General features: G+C 35.6%; 1 protein-coding gene across 1 annotated transcript in view; it reads right to left on the reverse strand.

Annotated features, from left to right (window-relative positions):
• AKT3 (AKT serine/threonine kinase 3) overlaps positions 1 to 21,997 on the reverse strand; it is a 150,795-nt gene that overhangs the window by 22,414 nt on the left and 106,384 nt on the right. The window contains exons 9-10 of the mRNA XM_069852420.1: positions 17,285 to 17,407; positions 15,099 to 15,227 (exon numbers count right to left, since the gene is read on the reverse strand). Coding sequence (XP_069708521.1) covers positions 15,099 to 15,227; positions 17,285 to 17,407 — 252 coding nt within the window. The remainder of the gene's footprint in view (positions 1 to 15,098; positions 15,228 to 17,284; positions 17,408 to 21,997) is intronic.

The following is a 21,997-nucleotide window of genomic DNA, read 5'->3' on the forward strand; positions in this document are numbered from 1 at the left end:
TTCCTGTCTCCTTACTCCACCTGTAAGAATAAAGCCTCACATTCAGAAACACCTTAATCTTACTAAGAAAGCTTAGCTTCTTTACAACCTTTATTTATAAGTCCTCCATGTGTTTCTCCTAACACCTTCACTATGTTCCATGAAGAAGCCCAAACAGCTGAACTGTGCCAATGCAAAAAAAAATTACAATATTTGTACGATACTGTTTATTATGATATTATGTTTATACGATATGATATGACCACAGAAATATGCTAATGTTTACCAATTTGTTAACATAATACTTCCAATGTTGCATGACTAAAACCAACCTACTTACTCCACAATCCTTTTCCCAGCAGCCCCAGAGAACTAGAACAAGGAATCTAAGCGGAGTGTCTTGACTTTGATACACTTTTGTATTAAATAGAAGAAAAGAGATACAACATAACAGCAGCATACATCCACAATGAAACTACTAGGAATAAGGAAACTAAAGGCTACTGAATATGTTAAGTATTTAATTCCAATTTCTGTGAATTTCTAGAAGATCATATCCTTTCACTCAAAAAAGATGTAAAAGTTAGAAGTTACTAAATGTTAATACTGAAAATCCTACAACTGTATGTGCCAAATTGCCAATAATTGCTGAAGAAAGATCTACTAAAGAGGCAAGAATCTTAAAAGAAGAAATTAAACTTAAATAACAAACTGTTAGAAAGAGCAAAGAAATGCAACTAATATGGCTGGACTACGAACGATATGATTTTTTTATTACAAAGAATTGTTTTTATCATCAAAAGACAGGTTCTGAAAGGCAGCGCATACAACTGATTTAAAAAAAAAGGCAACACACTAATCCACACAAAACAAAATACTTCTTACAACACAGAGACACATGGAATCACCACCACCAAGAGCTCACACAGATTCAAACTGTAAGCAGACACACAGGAACAGAGGAACCAGGGAACTACAGGTCTATCAGCCTGATGTTGGTTTTGGGGAAGGTTATGGAGCAGATCATTTTGAGTGCAATCAATGATGCATCTTGAGTGCAAAGGATGATGGCCAGATGATCAGGCCCAGACAGCGTGTGTTCATGAAAGGCAGGTCCTGCTGAACTAACCTGCTCTCCTTCTACGACAAGGTGACCCACTTGGTAGATAAGGGAAAACCTGTGGACGTCTACCTAGAGCTTAGTAAAGCATTTGAAACTGTTTCCCACAGCATTCTCCTGGAAAAACTGGCTGCTCACTGCTCAGGGGACAACCCCATGCAATACAACAGGTTTGGAGAAGAGTGGCTGAAAAGCTGCCTGGCAGAGAAGGGCCTGGGAGGGTTGGTTGACAGCTGAATGAATAGGAGTCAGCAGTGTGCCCAGGTGGTCCAGAAGGCCAGTAGCATCCTGCCTTTTATCAGAAACAGCGTGGTGAGCAGGACTAAGGATGTAATTGTCCCCCTGTACTCAGCACTGGGGAGGTCACACCTCAAATACCGTGGGCCCCTCGCTAAAAGAAGGACATTGAGGTGCTGGGGCATATCCAGAGAAGGGCAATGAAGCTGGTGAAGGGTCTGGACCACAAGTCTTAAGAGGAGCAGATGAAGGAACTGGGGTTGTTTTGTTTGGAGAAGGAGGGGAGACTTGATTATTTTTTACAACTATCCGAAAGGAGGTTGTAGCAAGGTAGGCGTTGGTCTCTTCTCCCAAGTAGCAAATCACAGGATGAGAGGGAATGGCCTCAAGTTACACAAGGGGAAGTTTAAACTAGATATTACATCAATATTACTTTATCAAAAGGGTTGTCAAGCATTGTAACACGCTGCCCAGGGAAGTGGTTGAGTCACCATCCGTGGAGGTGTTCAAGAGACTTGTAGATGTGGTGCTTAGGGGCATGGTTTAGTGGTGGGCTTGGCAGTGCCAGGTTTAGGACTTGATGATCTTAAAAGTCTTTTCCAACCGAAATGACTCTACGATTCTGTGATATCCCCCAAAAGACCGATAGGAACAGTCATACAGATACAGTGGTGAAAATTTGGTGATGTGTAGGCTTCAGGCTTTAACAAACAAGGTAAGGTAACCTCTAATAGATGAAAAATAACCTTTTCCCATGAGTACATTACCTTGTGATTGTCTAAAAAGTGTAATATGACTTCCCACAAGTTCCCATGAAGCAAGAGCAGACACAGTCCTTACCCATCTGGGTCACTAAGTGGCTGTGGTCACATCACAGGACACATGCACTACCCTATCCAGTCCCAACAAGGGAAGTTGAGCTAATTGATCTGCCTCTCCTTTTTCTCCCCTAGCAAATCCAGCTCTCTTCTGAAGTATTTGGTACATGCTCTCAGCAAAAACAAAATGCAGTCTGATCAAGTATGGCAATTTTGACAATCCCACAGTAATTAATGCACTCATATCCTAGTTTTGACTGTCCTTAAGGATTAGTAGTAGAAACATGATGAAAAGAAGTGTATTACAAATCCCTCTTGTGTATATAAGATTAAAAAATCATAAATATTAACACATTAACACATACGATTTGCAACTGTGCCAAAACACACGGACTCGTTACATCACTGATATTTCCAAATAGAGGGTGAAATTTTGGAAAGTGTAAAATACAACAAATTTTCTGAGTAAATACACATGACAAAACTAACTAAAATAATTCCTGCATTTTAAAATTAATTAAATGTTTTATGAGATTGAGCATATTGCAAGCTATTTGCTGAAAAATTGTATATGAAATCTGTGATGCTTGTCTTTAAATCACTGTTTCTTCTGCCACAGAATAAAAGCATTATATATTTTTCTACTTGCTCTATTAGCACCATTACCTTTTCTCCTATTTGTACAGTGAGCTACTCCTTTCTTTTGAAGCCAGTAAAATACATAAAACTGTCAGGCAGTGGTAGATTCTTTGTACAAGGAAGTTGAGGTGTGGTTTGCAGGTGTGATTTATAAAAGAAGGCACTACGAAGATAAAAACCTATCATTCGCTGAACAAGGCAAATCACATGGCCAAACTGTATCTGGGGCTTTACCTAATTTATGCAGGACTTTACCTAATAATAATAAAAAGTATGAGCAACCTTTTACTGCATTCCCATAACAGCAACAAAACAGTGGTACAAAGAAAGAGCCAAATGTGATTTTTAACCTCTTTTTACATAAAATCATAAAAAAGCATAAAAGCTGGATTAACTGCCTCCCGAACCCACATATCACCAGCCGGGTTCTCATCCCCAGCTGGCAAAACTGGCAACTCTTTATTTTTGTTTAAATACCTGGTTTACAGCCAGCCAGACAAGCAAGAGCATTAAAAGGGTTTCATTTAGGCAAAAGCAAAACAGCCTGAAAATAGCGTAAATAAAGCAAAATGCATCTCAACTTATTTTAATATAAATGTAATAAAATTGTGCATAATGCATTCACAGTAAATACACACAATTATTTTCTTTAAGTCATTTGTGCTCCTCACGGTGTTAAGAAACTCCAGGATTTGTAGACTGTGACAAATCAATGGAAGTGCTGGAATCCAGCAGCTCCTACGACCAAATCCATACAATTAGGGCAAGCACGAGAACATGTTTATGAACACTGCCCCAGCATTACAGAATCACTTCCAAACAATTCTTGAGAGATTTGAGAGTTTTGAGAGGTTTAAGAGATTTGGTTTTAGTTATACTGTGTGTAGGTCAAGAAAGCTTCAGCTCAGCGTTGAAATGAACATTACACACAGCTGCAGGCTTTTACCCTATGAATACTTCAATCTTTTGCCTATACTGAGATACATACCTACTTTTAGGAATGCCTCCTTAGGCTGTGAGGACTGCTATTGCTTTCCCTCCAGTATTTGTGGAGTATCCCAGTTTACGTGGAATGCCAGCCTAAGCACGTGGCCAGGCACAGACACCGTAGAAAGTCTGATCTCTTGGACTTCATATGCTGCCATTAAAAGCCTCCTCCATCATCTCCAGCCAATTCTTGTTCCTCCTATAAAGACCCACAAATCCATCCTAACAACCCAGTCCCTTCAAGCAGGCTCACTAGAATCATCGTAAAGGGCACAAGCATTTTGGCATCTATGGTAAAGTAATATATTAATATTTGCCTTTGTGATGACTAAGGCAACACAAAGACACTGCAGGGCTACTAAGATTGTAGTAATTTGCTTGTGTTTGCCCCTCACATATAGGAATTAATTTGCCGACATGTAACTTCAGAAAATAAAAAATCTTCTTGTATTTGCTTTTATTGACAAAAAACCCCAATCTTCTGATACTACTGTCCACTGCTGAAAAGTCCAGTGTCTTGGATTAAAAAATATTAATAAAAATCATAAGTACCACTGGCAGTTTCCTCTTTCCCAGAAAACAAAATCCATTAAAGAGATTTCCACCCCTCGTTCACCTGGGATTGTAAATTTTAATCTTTAGATTTATCAGTCAATATATCTCCAGGTGTCCTTTGCTTTAGAAGTTTCAGTCCTTTAAAAGCCTAACATACAGTCCACAGAACTTATGTCCATTTCATTTTTATGGTGAAAAAAAAAGATATCTTTCATTATATAAGCTTTTTACTTCTTCAGTAGCTAGAGCTGAAAGTTTTCTGGGAGGCAGCAGCCTGAGACACATCTGCAAACTCTTATCTACAAGGGCTTGGGGCAGAGATTTAGGAAGCAGGCAATTAAATGAGCTCACCAAAAAGAAGTCAATACAAACAAATGCAGTGCTTTTACAAGATTCTGTGTAAACAATTTTTTTAGGAGGTTAGCCAGCAGTATAACAGGTGAAGTAACCATCTTAAGTCAACCACGTATTTCCCCTTGTCTTCAGTGAAACTAGGAATCTCTGATCCTTCCCTAATCACAGAACACTGGACAAGCTGTAACTGCCTCAGACACAAACTAAGCTTAGTGTAGAAAAACTCTTAATTCTGTTTGTACTGCATTTTCTTGAAACATCCCTGATGAGCAGCCTCTGCAAGTTTTTCGTTACACTGCAGAAATTCACACAAGTAAGATCTGTCCCTTCCTACAAACCTCTAAAACGTAGTTAGTTGCTGAAACCTCTGGACTCTACAAACAGAGACAAATTAAGCAATAATCCTGAGCATGAAAGGCTTCATTTAACTCACTGTCAGTCAATCTTCTACAAAGGATTGTCCGCATTGGGTATCTATAAAACAACAATATCAAAATACAATTTTCATACTTTGTGGTAGATAACCAAGGCAACTTATTGGAAAAGAAATCATATTTTTGATTCGGTTATGATTTCTCTCAATACATTAGATATAGACTTTCTGATAGGACATTGCAAATAGCTTGTTGCTCAATCAATAATTTTGACAGAACAGATGGGAAAATATTTAAACATCTAAACAAACTGTCTGCACACCTATGTTGTGAAAGAAAACTGAGAACTTGGATACACCAATGTACTGTTAATTTAAGGGGAAAAAACTGTTTTCAATTAACCTTACAGTTCAGGTGGAGTGTATGTTCCTTAAGCATACCTGGTAACCCTTCACATATTTTTATTGCTACAGTTGTTGGTCTGCTAACAAATATTCACCCACGTATTATTCAACAAAAGTTAAAAAGTATATTTGCTAGAACTTTCTATAAATTGCGGTAACAACTGCAACCATGAGAAAATTTGTAATCAAACACTAATGGACAAAGGTAACACACATTTCTTTATAGAAACACTTTTACCCAAATGTATAAAAATCTTTCCTGCAAAAGGTATGTTTGCCAAGTATTATATAAATTTAGTTACTATAACTGTATCTTGTTATGAACAGAAAGTATTGCTGGGTCAATACTAAAAAAACCCAATTGAGTGAATACTGATTGCTTTCATTATGCAGAGCTGAGAAGACAAAATGCCAAGGTTATAGATAACCTGGAAAATGGATACCTGAGAATTAAGTAAAGGAAGGAAGTTTTCTGTTATTGCTTATATTTTCCACTGCTTTAATTTTTGTGGGTATTTTTTTCTTAACCCTCTTTTTTTTTTTTTTTAATGTAACCTTCCAAAAATTAGCAAACTAAGATTTTTCTCATTTGCTGGCACACATTCTGCTGCATCAGATATGGTACACTCTGGTATAAATGTGAATTAAGCAAAGGCTATTAGAGTAAACAACATGCAATAGTAAATAATGCAGTTAACCTCCTACTTCAGTACGAGTTAAAAATCTAAAACAAACAAACAAAAAAGTTAAGCTATTCTGCATGGAAAAAGTATCTAACAAAGGACTGTAAGAAGTGAATGGCAACCCCAGCAATTCAAAAAAAGAAAAAAAACTCCATAAAAAAACCCACAAAAAAATAAATCAAAACAAACAAAAAAACCCCAAGAGAACAACTATATCATATTAAAAAGACCCCTCAAAGTAAAAACTATGTAATGTACAAAAAAAACCCCTCACAACCAAACAGAAAGCTAAATTAACACCGTTCTAGAATTAACAGACACATTTCATAGACAGCAACAAATAGAAGCAAAAGATTACTTCAGTCTACAGAAAGGTGGCATTTCTCTTACAACTCCACTGACTCTCCCATTGGAAGAAAAACTGCAGACTTGTTCACATCTGTATTATCACTGCACTAGCAGTAGTCTCCATAACATGCACTGTCATAAGATGCAAGATGTGTAAGGAGTAATAAATAATGATAATACTGTGATATTTCTTTTTGGTTGCTCATTCTTCCTGAAATTATTTTGAATTTTTACTGATGTTAAACAGCATTTGTTCAGCTTTTGCTTATGCTTCATTACTCTCAGAAAAACTAAAGGCTTTTGCTGAGATGGAAATAATGTTTGCAGTGATTAAATGAAAATTAATGAAAAAAAGCTTTAAGCATGTTATTGAGACAGTCTTTGTAAGAATTGTCATACTTATTTGTTTTACAAAACATGTGTGGTTTATTAGAAAATTGCTCTCTGCTTTAAAGTTCTGGTTTGAATACAGTTTATTCATGGGCAGTGTGGAGCTAATCTGTTTTCCAGTCTTTTGTTTATTATTTTTGCATATTTGTAACATTTTTCCCCTTGAGAAGTCTGATACTGCATGTGGACAATTAGTTTTTGTGTCTGGTGAGATGAACCAGATTGCATGAAAATTCATATTCTTGTTACATCATTGGTTATCTGCCTTCAGGAGAAAGCCTAACTCTTGGGCACTGGAACAGGCTACCCAGGGAGGTGGTTGAGTCACCTTCCCTGGAGGTGTTTAAGGCACGGGCGGACGAGGTGCTAAGGGGCATGGTTTAGTGTTTGATAGGAATGGTTGGACTCAATGATCCGGTGGGTCTCTTCCAACCTGGTTATTCTATGATTCTATGATTCATTTATCCGCTGTTGCAGCAACTCTTCTGTATGTGTAACTGAGCAACACTTTCATACTCCAATCTGAATGCTCTCCATGCCTGGATCTAGATACTGGTTGTTGCCCATAAATGGTGTTCTAGTCTGGATACCCTGCCTTGTCCACATTCCATCATGTTCACCTCAGGGCCCTGCTGGCAATGCCAAGCAGACAAACACACCCAAACTCAAATCACTAGTATTTTTGATGACTTAGGAGCATAAGACAACACAATGTGCTACACCAAAATTTAATAAATGATAACAAAACAGAAAAAAGAACACATTTTAATTTCCAAGAGGCGCTAGCATTTCAAGATTAAAAAAAAAAACAACGTTTTTGCATTTCCATTTGCTTTCAATGTGAAATAATAATTTGGTACTTGGAATCCTACTGTAAAGAGAAAATTCCATATTGTGAATCTCCCATACATCAGAAGAAAAAATATTTTTCAGGCATAGATGTTATTCTTCCTCACACCCCCCACTGGTCCTCACTCAGAAATACAATGTAGCCAAATATCCAACAGACAGCTGTTCAAGAGCACATGCCAACACTAAACCACATTTCCACAGGTAAAATAAAATCTATTGTGCCTCCACTAAGAATCAGATTGTGCATGAAGCATCTAGGTAAACAAGGAGTAAATAAACTTGAACTATCTGTTTGAAGCCAAAAGAAAATTAGTTAAGCAAAGCACAACATAACTACAGTGTTTGAGTACTGAGTAAAATAGCTATATTTTCAGGAAAATGTCTACAAGTTACCAGAAGTTGGGGCTTTTTGGTTTGAAGCAAAAGCCAACAATCAAAAGCAAAGCATTCTGCCTCATCAGGAACCAGTAACGTCTTATACCATAACTTAAGTTAAACACCTACTCGAATATAAAAAGAAAAAATAATTACGGCATTAGTGTTGGCAGAACAATTAGCAATGAAATATTCATTAGATAATTTTTATTTTATGCAATAAAATACACCTCATTATTTATTTTTTTAATAATTTTTTTTGTTTATGTAACTCAATAGATTTGAAAGTTTAGACTAATGCAAATAAATCAGCAAATCTTCAATCCTCATTGCTAAGCAGGCCCCTGGATGGGGTTGTCCAAAAAAGATTACATTTTTTTGTTGATTATATCGATTCTACTTACTTAGCTTTACATTTGCCTGTATGACACAGGTAATGCTGCCTGTTACACATTAGCTGTAGTCATGAGTATCGTCATTACACATGTAATTTATTTACTACTGTAATAAGAGGGTTAAAATCTTTCTTCTGACATCAGAAGAAAATATTGCCACCATCTCCAGCACTACCAATACATGACACTACAGAATGACCCTTCTGATAGTATTCTTTGAGCATGGGACACAATTGATTTGAATACACCATTTTAAAAGAAAGAAAGAATAAAACTACCACCTTTCGAAGTCTCTGGTTTATAAAATATAATGTTCTATCCTTGGATAAAACAACACTATTTAACGTACTTTCCTAAATATAAATGCAACACTCACAGGGTTCCATTTCTTTTTATCAGTAAAGTTTCCCTGGGTGGGTTTGGTTTTTTGGGTTTTTTTGAGGGATGGGGGGGGGCACACTATTTTGTTCATTCTAACTTGGCGATTAAAGAATTTTTATTTTTACACTATTACAGAAGTGCATTTTTCTAGGTTTCCAAAACCACCTTATTCAACCTTCCCCATCTGTCACCATCTGCTTCTTTTTAGCATGTACTTTTTGTGTGATCACATAAGCATGTGAAAAATAACTAACATTCAGATGATTGTCTGCTGGTACATTTGAGGACTGGGCATAATAAAAGTGAACTGCCAAAACGTACTTAACACTTCTAATTTTGTTGGGTCTTGCATGTAAGCTACATTTGATTTTCAAACTGTTTTACAGTTGGAAAGTTGATCAGGTACTCTAACTCAACAGTAAAACTGAGACTACATAATTAGCTCGGCACTAAAAAGATTATATTCAAAGAGAGGACTAAAACCCAGAAATACATCCACACAAGTTCACACATCCATCTTGACTGAGTCTGTCTGTACAATGTTGCCTGAGGCACAGGATAAGATGCTACAAGGAGCCTACTTCTGGACAGTCACAGCCTATGTCTTCTCTTCCAAGCTGCCACAGGATTTAGAATAAAGGACTCTCATTATTACAAGGATGTATGAAATTTCATGGTAATGCTGGAGAAGCAAAGACAAGGGCAGAAATGCATAGAAATGCAATGTGTTTTCTTTACAATGCAGCTTCTAGGTGCAAAGTAAATAACTGCTTCTAGGTGCAAAGTAGCTGGAAATTGCCAACAGGACGTAAAAGCCAAACGGTGGAGGTATGTTTCCAGAACTCTATCATGCTTCAGCACACCATTTCTGCTTGCAAATGCTCTTCTTAATACAGTTTTCGTGTGAAAAGTAAAAAAAAAACAGGTTGAAAGCTAGAGAAAAAAAAGAACGTACCTCCCACCCTTCAAAAATTTATTAACCTCAATTGAAGAGAATTTCATATCTGAAATTCTTTGTTTTGTTCGAGCACCACTACAGCCCTCTCAGGTCTTTAGTAAAACCATTATGAACCAGAATACCAAAATATTTATACCAACACAGACAATTCTGTGGAATGTCTCATCATCCTTCCTCTAAGAAAAAGAATTAATGGGAGTGAAGAAAATAAAAAGAATCCAATAACAGAAGCTACTCTCCCACCCCAAAGAAATCCAAATCACCACCAACAATCTTCATTTATGCTCACCAGAGTTAATCAAATGTGATAACCTGCTCTCCTGAGCACGATGAAAGACCAAGCCTAACAAAGTTTCTTTTCCACTGCCTCTCTTCACAGTATTGCTCCAACTCCTAGAAGTCCATACTGGTCTTAAAGTATATGTGATTGCAGATGCCACCTGGCAACATCTTAACAGCTGCTTTCTTTAATTTGTGTCATTTTCAAAAAATTTCCTTTTCCTCTATTTACGTATTCTACCCAGTAATTTTAGAGTTGGAAAATAATGGCACATAGCTATTATTTATAAAAGAGTTGCATAGAATTTCAAAAAGCACATTACTTTGATGTCTCGATTATCTTTACATTCAAATGAAATTCAAAGGAAAAGAAGATAAAAAGGAAACGGCATAAACCATGACAAAAATCATTCTATCCTTCAGTTTCTTTATATTTCTAACCAAACAACTCTCAAGCAAGATCCTCTTCATTTTACTTTGCACATCAATTTCTTCTACCTTTTGTGTCTCTCTGCAAAACATTCTATTGGTTTCTATTTAGAGAAAACTAGCAAAATAACATAACTGCCTTCAGTCCAAACTCTCTTTCCTGACCACAACCGTATTTTTCCCAGAAGAAAAACTTTTTCATCTCTAAACTGTTTTCTGGCCTGCCTGTGAGGTAATTTGATTAATTTCAGGAATTCCTTTTACCTGCTCTTAACCTCCCTTGCTATCCTACTTGTTATCTTACTCAAATTCTTTTCTCTCTTCCATTAAAAAGACAAAAAAGAAAATGAAAAACAGAAAAATGCCTTGGCCGTATTACCCATGCATCTTCATTTTTTTCTGTAGCATAACACGTTGACCTTTTTCCATCCTCCGCTTAGGCAATCTCTCTCAATTGGCTTGCCTCAGTTTATCCATGACGTGGGCTACATCCATGAAGTTCTTTGCTAACAAGCACCTTTCTACTTTTCCCCACGCCCAAAGAAGCTCTTCTGTAACATTCACATTGCAACTTCTGTCTACATTAAAATCCCTGTCAAAACCACTGCTTTGCTATGATGCCTGCAGAACCTGAAAACATCAATTTCCATGCTAGCCTGCCTCAGTGCGTTTCTGTGGTTCCATCTGTGAATATATAACTTAGTATCAATTCAAATCAGATGAGCTATGCGGTAGGTCATCATCGTATTCTCAGTCCAAAAATTTACAAAATTGCCTTTAGCAAATATCTTGATCCAACATAAGCAAATATTAAAAGAATGAAATACATGTATAGTTGCACCAATGACAAAATGATTTTTCTGCCTTTACTGCAACATTTTAAAATCTGCATATGCCACAACATTCTTGGAAAATTCAACTTCAATTCCTGTAAACATGGAAAAAATGCTTTGTCTTGCTATAACTGTGCCTACAGTACCTGGTAACATGCTTCCCCTCACTGAAATTCAACCCCTGAACTTCAATGGCCAAGTTCTAGAATTTGGGTCACCCCTACATCAAAGCTATATTCTTCCCAAAAAGAAAAGCTTTAAGTAAAAAATTAAGTGAAAAGTGAGAAAAGACAGCAGTTGCTTCTTGATAAAAGAGTTTTACCTTTCATTTCTCTGAGATAAAACTCAGGGAAATAATTGATCACATATGATCTCTTCCACTACCATTTCTAAAAGAAAGATCAAAAAAAAAATACTGGCCAAAAACACACTGTGCAACTTATCTCAATATTTCCTTCATCTCCACTGGTCTCATTTTAAAGTAAGTTATAAGAGATACAAATCTTCTCATGTCTATGAACAAAGGCTACAAACCTACTCTGGTCTTATTTACCGTCACACACTTTTTAAGTGATAGTAACTGCACAAACTATACTGAACTGGTCTTGCTATATTTTTTTAAAAACAAAACCACTTGTTCTTATAGGAACACATTTATCCATCTGTCTACACTTTTACACTAATAAAACTTACTGCGGTCCTACCATTTTCCCTGTTATTAGAATACACCTAAGTACCATCCATCATCTACATCTACGAAGAGTCATTTTATCATCCCTTACAGATTTGTTCACAGCCAAAAAATCTTCTCTCTTGTTATGATGAAGATTAAAAGCTTCAAAATTAATTTCTAATATTTAAACTTGTATCTTTTGTGATGCTAAAACTTAGTACCCTGCTACAACTAAGACTGTGCACTTAGTCCTAAGAACTTGAACTTAAAACACAGAGAGCCAGAAACTGCAATCTCATATAAGAAGTTACACTTACAAATAATCAGATCTGCAAGAACTTTTATTTCTCTGCCCAAGTAGCTTCATTTCCTGGATGTTCTATTCAAGACCGTCTGCAGAGGTCTGTATCTTTATTAGCAGGCCTTTGATCCTTGAAGATCAACTGAAAACTATCAAAATCCAAACTGCTTTTAAATGTCTCACAGGTACATTTACAAGTACAAGTACTTTCTTGGTTTTATTCTTTCTTTATTAAGAACGTGATACTGTCTAGAGAAGACACATGGTCTGTCCTGCCTTTGCCACTGCAAAACTGCACAAGAAACATTTTGTGGTTTTTTTTCCTGAAAATAATCAAGAGTACATCTGTGTTTCCTAAATGGGATCACAAATAATCTTTTTCTCATTGGATCTATGTTTATTCTCTGACACCACAATGACCTGTAATGTGATGGCTGACTTTGAAGGATAATAATGGAAACAAGCTCCTAAGAAACAGTCTCTTCTTCCTGAAAAATTACTACAGAATGAGAAATTATAGAATATTTTATACCTTTCAAATGGGAGAATACAGCAGATTCTTAGAGCACAGGGAAATATTAAGTATTACCACTACACTTACATAAAAAAAAAAGAGGCTGGCATTAGTTCTTCCTCAAATGATAAAGGAATTTCAGTATTTATCAGATAACCAAATCATTCTCAAAAATATAATTTCATAAATAAAAAGCTACTTAATCATTCTACAAGAATTGTGACCAAATATGTACATTTGTACTGCAAGCATATATAAACCCTGCTATTTGACAGTGACAATTATTTTCCTTTACTACTACAATTGTCTCAGGTGAGCAACTATCCAGCCAATGCACTGGTATATGCTATTGTAGCAGCAGAGAGTACAAAGGGAAATTTTACTTTTTGCAATGGTGCCCATATACTGCTAACTTCACCATTTAAATATGAACGTGTGGATAAAGGTACTGAGTCTTCTTACACCATATAAGTAACCTGTCTAGGTTGCTTTCACTAAACCCTTAATCTCTGAGGTAAAAGGGAATGAGCTCTGTGGTACCCAGCGTTAACGAAGGGTCCATTTCCCTCAAGACAGATTTGTGCAGGGTGTGTCTCCGAAAATACTCATAATGGGAAGTGCAGAAGTGGAGTGAGACTACTAGAGAACAAAAAGGCAAACTGGATCAAGTAACCTGTGGTATCATCCCTTGTGTTCTTCTCCTTACTGGGACAAATTCTATGTGCATCACACACAAGAATGGCCACTGTACCAAGCCAAACAGGCAAATCTGCAAATTCTTCTAAGTAGCCATGAAAGATTTAAAACAGAGTAAGAATACTTCTGGAGTCCTTAAACAAAGGCAATGGCTGAGCATTCCAGCACTAAACACAAAGGAGATGTCAGAAATTACCAATGATGATAGCAATGATTTGCATCCAAGTCTCCCTTGGAAACGATGGACGGGATTCTACAAAGAGATCAATGAGTTTGTCTTCACAGCTACAGCAAGCTGGCTCGCCAAACAGCTGAAATGAATACACTTAACCAAATGAAATTATTTAGTTTCTTCAACCCTGCAATGTGAGAGCATGACTGCTGAGATTCCTTCACTGCTGAAAGAATGAAGGAATATGGAACCAGATGGATGAAGAAAGAGTCAGTGGCTCCTAAGAATACTGATGTTTCCTTTATATTTTGAGAAAAAGAATGTATCAAAAGATCTTGCTATGATCCAGAATGGTTTCATTAACTCTATGTAACATATTAACTTATAACCAACTATCAGCAGTTTCAGTTTGCTCCCTGAGTGCAAATTGGAGAAGACTTCGAAGTTGTTCTAAGAGAGACCTCCAAACAGGAAGACTTCCAAACCTGCAAATCTGACCATCCTAAAAGCTTCATCTCCAGCCAGCAGTATTCAGAAGGTGACGTGAACCAGTTTCCTTGACATCCCTTAATTAAATACAAGGTTCAAAATAAAAAATAATAATAATAAAAAAAAAAAACAGAGAAAGAAAATCTAAACTTGCTTGTTTAAATTGGGTGACTTGAACTTCCACAGCAGATTCTTAAGTGGCCAAACCAGAGCTGTGAAGGTAACATCTTTTTATCAGTCCTCAAGAAGTCTGACATCTGGCATTCCAAGCTCTTAGCTAATGGTAAAGGTGGGGTGGCACGCTCTGGGACACCACTTCTGTGTACATAGTAGGAAATGGCTAGTTGTGGTGCCCACCTCAGTTCTGAGGTTAATACACTCAACTGTTTTTAGCAGAAATATCTAGAATTTCAACTTCCTTTCAATTTCCTGCAGCTGAGAAGTTCATGTAAAACCCAGCAAATTCAGTACCTTCCTATTCCCCCTCGCCTCCACTCAGGCTATATAAACACTAAATATACAACTCAGTTAAGCAGAATCATATGTTCCAAGTGACAGACAGATGGAAGATTATTTTTGAAGAAATCATTGGAAGATAAAAACTTTAACAGAGAAAGGCAAATATGAGATGGAAAATGCATGTTAGAGGCTTTTTTAAACACTAAGAAGCACAGCATCAATATACATACAATCACCAAAAAGAAAATTAGCATGTACAATTCTGAGCAACAATAGTATTCATAGGGCAGACTATTAGTTCTTTACTACAATGGGGAGTTTTCAGCACACAAACACCATAGTCTAGAATTAAACAAAAAAGAAAATTTTTGTACTGTATTACAAGAGTATATTCTAAATCATACCTCAGGCGCCAGGTATTCTGGAGTACCACAGAATGTTTTCATAGTTGCTGCATCTGTGATTCCTTCTTTGCAAAGTCCAAAATCTGTAATTTTTATGTGTCCATCTTTATCCAACATTAGATTTTCTAACTGTGTGTTGGGGAAAAAAATGTTCCCTTAGTATTTCTTAACAGGATAGGCTGATACATTACATCAAATTTTTTTTTAAAAAGGTACAGAGTTATTGCTTGCTGAAATTTAGAAAACAAAATACAGCATATATTATATTACAGCATTTAACATTGTTTACTTTTATACAATTTCAATAGTTTTCTAACACTACAATATAGTTTACAACAGTAAATCCCAGGTCAATCAAAGCATGGTTTTTTCATTCGGAAGTTTTACAAGTTTGGTGCATATTCCACAGAAAGAAAGTAAAATATTTTTTAAAATATTCTCAAGATATATCAGCTAATTCAAGGCTACAAGCATGATTGTCACTTGGCAAGACTTCATAGATTTCCTTCACTGTTACACCACCTTCATTAACCAAGATTCATTTTACTTACTATACTGTCATGAAATAGCTAGTGTATATCCATGTCCCATTCTTTCAAAATAAATACTTAAAATATCTGCATCTTCCACAGCATTTTCAATAACAGAGAAAAATTGGGGAGAAACTACTGGCAAAATGAAAACCCTGACGTAAATTTTTCCTTGTACACTTGCAAAGGACACTGTTCTTGAATAGGTGTATGTGTACGCTATACATTGGTTTTTAAATACATGATCCTTTCTTTGAAATGTGAAAAAAATACAGCCTGTTATGAAGTACTTAAAGAATAGAAATAAAAATTACTGCAATATTTACTGTGGACTATCTCAAAAACATGGCTAACATCACTTTCACAAAAGCTTCTAATTAGTTTAAATACAGACACCACTGAAAACAAGAAAAACATACTTCTGAACAGCTTTTCTCCACAAAAAAGTGGTTTTTTTCCTTATTGTAAGGCAAGCAATGAAAATACCAATAAAGAACAATCATAGCCCTGTCTTCCTAAGTCTGGATAAAGCCTGGAATACAATTCAAAGGTATATATTTCCTGTTGAGTCTAACAGCGTCATACAAAGAAGATAGAAAGTAGACAACACCAGTAATGAAGGAATTATGAAGTCAAATTCCTCTTTCTTTATTATTTGAAATTTAAACAAAAAAAATCATGACTTATCATTACTTGACCAGACAATTCCATATTTTTGCAAGATGTCGCAGTATGCTGTGTTATTACAACAGATTCTGCTACACTTAACCCAGTATTTTGTTTTCTGTCTGCCTCCCTGAGCAGAACTTTCCTACCATTGCCTCCTTTCTCCTCAGTTCCTGTACAAAGGAGTCCACAAATGAACTCCACTACTGCACATGCATAACGGGAAAGCATAATTTCCTCCACAAAAAAAGTTAGGGGCTTTTCACAGAAATAAACTAGTCTTGTTGTGGAATTCAGAGGTACCTCCCACATAGGTTACAAAATGTTCCTGTTTAAATCAGAGGTTATTTTCCATAGAACATGGTCATACTGTGCCACAGCATCCCTGCAGCATAGTATAAAAGAAGCTTCAAGCAACAGAGCATATAGAACTGTACATGCAAGAAAACCTAAGACAAACTGCATTCCTGTATAACAAATCTTTCCCAAGACATAAAAGACAAAATAATTTTTAAATTAAGGCTGAAATTTCTTTCCTATTGAAGTACTTTGAAGTGTTTTAAATGTTTTCAAATCATGCAAGAACATAACTCTCTGCTGAGATTATGAGATCGCAGTTACATTGTCCCAATTCCTCTTTTCCCTGGTTTGGGGACATTGAGAATTATATCTGAGATTTGCGTTGCAATCCAAGTTAAGCTATAAGTAATGGGAGGAAAAAAGGATGAGAGAAGTTTCAGTCTCCGTCACCTGCTGCCACTAAGGTATGCTGTTTCTTTTTTTAATCAACATAAAGTCAAGCAATGTATCTATCTATAGATTACTGTATCATTGCTTCCTTCAGCACACACAGAACTTAAAACTGAACACAGATTTTTTTTTTTCCCCTTAACTCTGAATAGTGCAACTTGATAATTACTTTGTGTTTGTCCCAATAGTCTCTGCAAAAACAAAAATTTGATTACTTTTTTTTTTTAATTTTTTTTTTACCTTGAGATCACGGTACACAATCTTCCCAGAATGCAGATAGTCCAGGGCAGAGACAATTTCTGCACCATAGAAGCGTGTGCGGTCCTCTGAGAACACCCGCTCTCTCGACAAATGGAAAAACAGCTGCAGGGTAAACAGCAGGGACAGGATTGTAATAATTACTGATTTAGTGGGGGAAATTAACACAAACATAAAACACCTCTCATCACCATATTGTGATGATAGATAGTGTACTCTCAGTGGACATTCAGCACTCTTAGACAGCAGCTGGCTTATCTTTTCCAGGTTTCCAAAGGGAGAAAGCGAGCTGTTAAATCAGCGTTTTAATCAATATACCAATCTTGTTTAAGGCATTCTGCTTGCTACTCATTTAACCTTCAGTTAACAGAAGAAAAAAAAATATGCAGTAGTATAATTCTGTACTTCCCTCTCCACCACTTGCTTGGAGTTTTATTTTAAGCCACTGAGAAATACCATTTTGACCTACCCAGATTTTGGTTCTGCCTTAAGTTTTTCAATAATTTAGTTACTTATCTTTGAACTTTAAAAAGTCTAGTTCTTCCACAGACTTTGACTAAACAGGTAAGCTGGAATTTTACAAAATCAGCACCTTCATACTGCTAGCAACGTTACAAGAAAAAGCAAATCAACAACTGCTTAGGGCTTATAAAAAGGCATATAAGTATGTAGTGTATTTCTTTGCTAAAATGAAAACATTTCTTTGCTGGTTTTGTCTTTTGTTTAATCCTTTATAAGTCACAGCAGTTTGCAGACACTTTTTCAACCGAAGTGAAAAATTAGTCATTATGTATTGTCAGTAATTTCAGTGCAAAGAAAATGTGTAAGATTATACCCTCCAAGGCCAGCATCTTATTGGATAAAACACCACCCCCCGAACCTGGAATAATACCTAAAAATAGTAGGTTTGGGCTATTTAATTCAAATGCTCTCTAAAATGGCTAATTTAATTTATTTGTTAGGAAAGCTCATGAAAGCCCTATAAGAAAGGTTAGTGAGTATGTTTCTGTATTCTGCTGAAGACCAACCAAATGGGCCACCTGCCCAAGTTACGAGGTTTTTGGTTTACAAGCTAAAAATCAATAAAACAGAAATACAGAAAATGTGATCATTTCTAAATTAAATATAGACAAGGAAATCCATAACAACAATGTGGAGCTTTTATTTTCACTTCTAAAGACCTCAAGTAGATGAGAATTCCAAAATGCCATGGTCAGTTCAGAAAAAAAAAACAAAAAAACCAACACACCTGAATCCAAACACCAAAATAACAGTAACATGATTAGTATGTCATTACCACATCCTACTTTACATTTGCAGGACAACTACACTGCTTACATGGCATGGAACAGTGTAAGAATTGCTGCAGCTATTTTCAGTGTGTGGACTTCTCAAAATGTAATTTAAAAAGTCAAATGACTAGAGGTCGACCTCTTTTCTGAGATTTGTGCTCCAAAAAATGTGTATTACTTTCTTCTGAACTTAAACAAACCTTCCACTAACTAGAGCCTTTTGACAGCACATCTTTGTATAAGCAGGGACTTCACAGAAAACAGAAACTGCTGTATGATTTAAATTTCTTATTTGTTCATTGTATCTGCACTGCCCTTTCACTTTCTTTCTGAATTCTCAAGACACCCTGTATAAAAATGGAATACCTGCTTGACAAGAAAGATCATTATTTTGTAGGTATTTTCATTGCTCCTGCTGCTGTTTCCTTGTTTAAGCACCAACTCCTGACGGTGACATCAGCCCTCTCTGTAGTAACATGCATTCTGTACTGAGGACTGCTTAATTGCCAATGTAAACAGAACACTCATACAGGCTAAGCAGCTAAGTCTGCCCTCACAAATTGCCAGGTATATTATACAATTGGGAAAAGAATAAATATATTTCTCAACTTGTAAGGTCTTTTCCACACATTTTTGCAAGCTTCAAAGAGGAAACCAACAGCACTAGCTAAATCTTTATCCAAGTAAAGCAAAATACAAAATTTATGTAATTCATGCATTTATGTCTGTTTTGTGGTCTCTTGTAAATAATAAGTTAATGTCACTCATTTTAAGTTTTATTTGTTTGGATGGACTCTAAGTAAAAAAAAAAAAGGCCAACTTTTAGATCACTTATTAATGCACAGATGTAGCAAACGCATGCCAAAACTTTATAGTATAAACTCCAGTTCACATCTACGCAAAAGGACTATTGCAATTTTCTGTATGAAAGACTAATCCAGTAGTCAGGCAGAAAAGTCTTAGAAAATTCTGAAGTGCTAGGATACTTGTCAGCAACAGATGTATTAGTCTCCATAAAAAAGTGTCCCACTTTGAATTTGAGCTAATGAACTCACAGGTTAATATAAAAAAAAATATTTTCCTTAATGTTTTTTTTCCCAACAAAATATTCTTGATATTCATTCAAAATACTAATTCTAAAGAAAAATGAGCAGCTAGAAATAATTAGCAATAGTTCTGTGTTTGCCAAAGAGACTGAGTTTCCAAGTCAGTTTATTTTGACATTATATGTGACGCTACAGTCACTCTTCAATAAGCAGTCTTTACATTATTATAGCACATAGCAGAGTTGTCATCAAACCATACATGCTAGTTCTGAATGAACAATGCTATAAAAATGCACGTTAAAAATGAACCCATACACCCAAAATATTTCCTAAGGTACTAAAGCAAACTTGAAAATTTTAACAGAAAAATCAATTTCAGTGAGATTACAGCGTTATTTTCAGCTAATTATTTTGTTGGTTCACTATTTTGGAATAATTACATGACCAGGCTCTATTACCAATTGTAAGAACACAAAGATTAGATTTATTAAGTCAGAGCAGAAAAAGAAGAAATCTGATGTAAGGTTATGAAAAAAAGCTTTCCACAGTTGCACAATTTGTTGATTTACAGTTATTAAATATGTGCTATAAAGTCATTGGAATCGCAATAGAAATCACTTTGGCACAAAGCAAGCCATTTTGCACATAAAATATCTGATGGCATACATGAGGGTGCTATAGCTACAGTGAGGACTGGAGCTACACATTTCCTGATATTTCTTTATTTAAAAACTGAACAACAATGTTGCCATAGGGTTTTTTGTAATTAAAAAAAAAATGGAAAAAATTTAACAAATAAAAACAAAGATCAAACATACAAGTATAGTCAACTGCAGATCCAAATATCGAAATATATAAAAGACATAACCTTACATCAATCGATATGCTGAACTTCTACACAGGCTAGTGACCTGTTTGGCACGCTGGAAGTCATGTCACACTCTCACTGTTATATATTGGGCTTGATCAGCTCTGCAGTTAAATGCATTTTATCTTTGACAGTTAATTTGACTCTTTCGCAAAGCATTTGCAGTCTTGAAGTTCTGAATTATTTCCTTACTGTTTCAGACATTATATGGCTTCTAGGCACACACTATACCCCAAGAAATACAGCACCTTTATTTTGTGTTATAATAACTTTGTGTTAACATAATTTTAGGCTAAAGAACATTCTCTCATTTACTTATGAGTTTAGGAAAACAACATAGGACATGACTGAGATAAAAATGACAAGGCTTACTACAATATTCAGTTATTTTTCATTAGATAGGCTGTAAATCCTCTGTATTTTTTTTAGACAGTAATAGCACTTGTTCAATTGCAATGAACTGTTTAGTCTTTTCTCGCTTAATGAACTGAAGTAAGAGCTGTGGGAAAAAAAAATGCCAAGTGGAACAGAGATTCAGAATTCTGCTGTGGAGAAACCATCTGAACAAATTTTAGAGTCTGATTTTATTATACAGATAATTATCAATTAAGTTGGTAACAAAGTACAGAATTTGAAATTATCCTGAAAGTGCAAAGCAAGGCAGTTAATCAACTTATTAGTCAGCTGAAACAGTGTACTCTGCAAAGTAATTTATGTAATAGATTTAATTTCTAAAGCTTTTAAACTTTTAAAGCAAAACAGCAGAAATAAAAAATGGGAAACAAACACTCCGAAATTATTCCCAAACAATTTAGAACATTATTTTTTTTATACCACAGTTTACACCATTCTGTGTGGCCTGGGTGTTGGGAGAATACTGTTATGTACTACTAACACACTGCAGTCACAGGAGGAAGGGTATAGGCAAATCAATACTAGCAGGAAAACCATCAGTATAGCCTTACATATTTTTTTTCCAAAATGTTCAGAGGACAAAGACAGCAAAAAAGTACAAAAATCAAGGTGTTTGTTTTCTTTAAAGTAGGACTTGTTTGTCTATAAACAGTTATGTTTTATTTATTTTAAAATATTTACATGAACATTCTATATTCTGGATCAAAGTAAAGAACACAATTTATCACACAATACTGCATGTACTTTTACCACACACTCATAAAATGTGCATTTCAAAGTCTTGATAACGGAATTTGGTCATCTTAACTAAGCCAGATAGTTGGGGTATTTTTCTAAAATCAAATTTCAATGTCTTAATGCCACTTACATGTAATTCCTTCAGTATAATAAAGGTATTGAGATGTAATCAATGTTAGAACTATCCTTCTAGCTTTATACTGCAACATAGTTTATGCTCAATAGACATTGCTAAACATTCCATCCAGAGAGTCTAACAGAAACATTAAAAAAGAAAAAATTTCCAGTCCACAACAAAAATTTCAAGATTGGGCCTTTAAGCAGCAGAAAATTAACT

This window comes from Phaenicophaeus curvirostris, chromosome 2, assembly GCF_032191515.1.
Source record: "Phaenicophaeus curvirostris isolate KB17595 chromosome 2, BPBGC_Pcur_1.0, whole genome shotgun sequence".
Lineage (NCBI taxonomy): Eukaryota > Metazoa > Chordata > Aves > Cuculiformes > Cuculidae > Phaenicophaeus > Phaenicophaeus curvirostris.